Source organism: Sinocyclocheilus grahami, unplaced genomic scaffold, assembly GCF_001515645.1.
Source record: "Sinocyclocheilus grahami isolate Dianchi unplaced genomic scaffold, SAMN03320097.WGS_v1.1 scaffold6.1, whole genome shotgun sequence".
Classification (NCBI taxonomy): Eukaryota; Metazoa; Chordata; class Actinopteri; order Cypriniformes; family Cyprinidae; genus Sinocyclocheilus; species Sinocyclocheilus grahami.
The window spans coordinates 1,997,996-1,998,626 of record NW_015505185.1 but is presented as its reverse complement, the minus strand read 5'-3'; the positions used below and the strand labels follow the sequence as shown (position 1 = coordinate 1,998,626).

General features: G+C 36.0%; 1 protein-coding gene across 1 annotated transcript in view; it reads left to right on the top strand.

Annotated features, from left to right (window-relative positions):
- Positions 1–631, top strand: part of LOC107587915 (FH2 domain-containing protein 1-like) — a 12,928-nt gene that overhangs the window by 6,720 nt on the left and 5,577 nt on the right. The window contains exons 7-8 of the mRNA XM_016275878.1: positions 256–326; positions 472–579. Coding sequence (XP_016131364.1) covers positions 256–326; positions 472–579 — 179 coding nt within the window. The remainder of the gene's footprint in view (positions 1–255; positions 327–471; positions 580–631) is intronic.

The window sequence follows — 631 nt, the reverse complement described above, 5'->3', positions numbered from 1 at the left end:
ATATATATATATATATATATATATACTTTAAATATAATAATAAATTGTACTGACACTTCCTATGAAATTTTAACAGTTTACTTTTTACTTTCATACTGAATCTTCATCCTATTTATGTAATTCGCTAAGAGCATGACTAAGTTTGATTCTCAGGAAACATAAAAAAGTACAAAAACATGCTAATACTGTAGTACTTTGTTTACTAGTATTTGTGATTTATTTGATTTCACCGAACCTGTATGAAATTATTTCCAGAGCTGCTGGAATGTGCTGATCTACATTCAGTCATTCGGCTGGTCTTGAAGACGGGGAACTACATGAACTCTGTGAGTATAATCATGCCACTGTATCTAGTGACACTTGTTAACAATGATTAAAGTCTCTCAACCTCAAAACAGCATAATGCACTGCACGTGTGAGTGTGTTTACATTGTCTTGAGATCCTAATCGTTCTTTCCTCACATCCACCAGGGAGGTTACGCTGGCAGCGCGGTGGGATTCCGGATAATGTCGCTTCTCAAACTAGCAGATACCAAAGCCAACAAGCCTGGAATGAACCTCATGCACTATGTTGCGATGGTAGCTATGATGTTTAATATTAAACTGTGATGCTAGAGCCACATAAGAAACA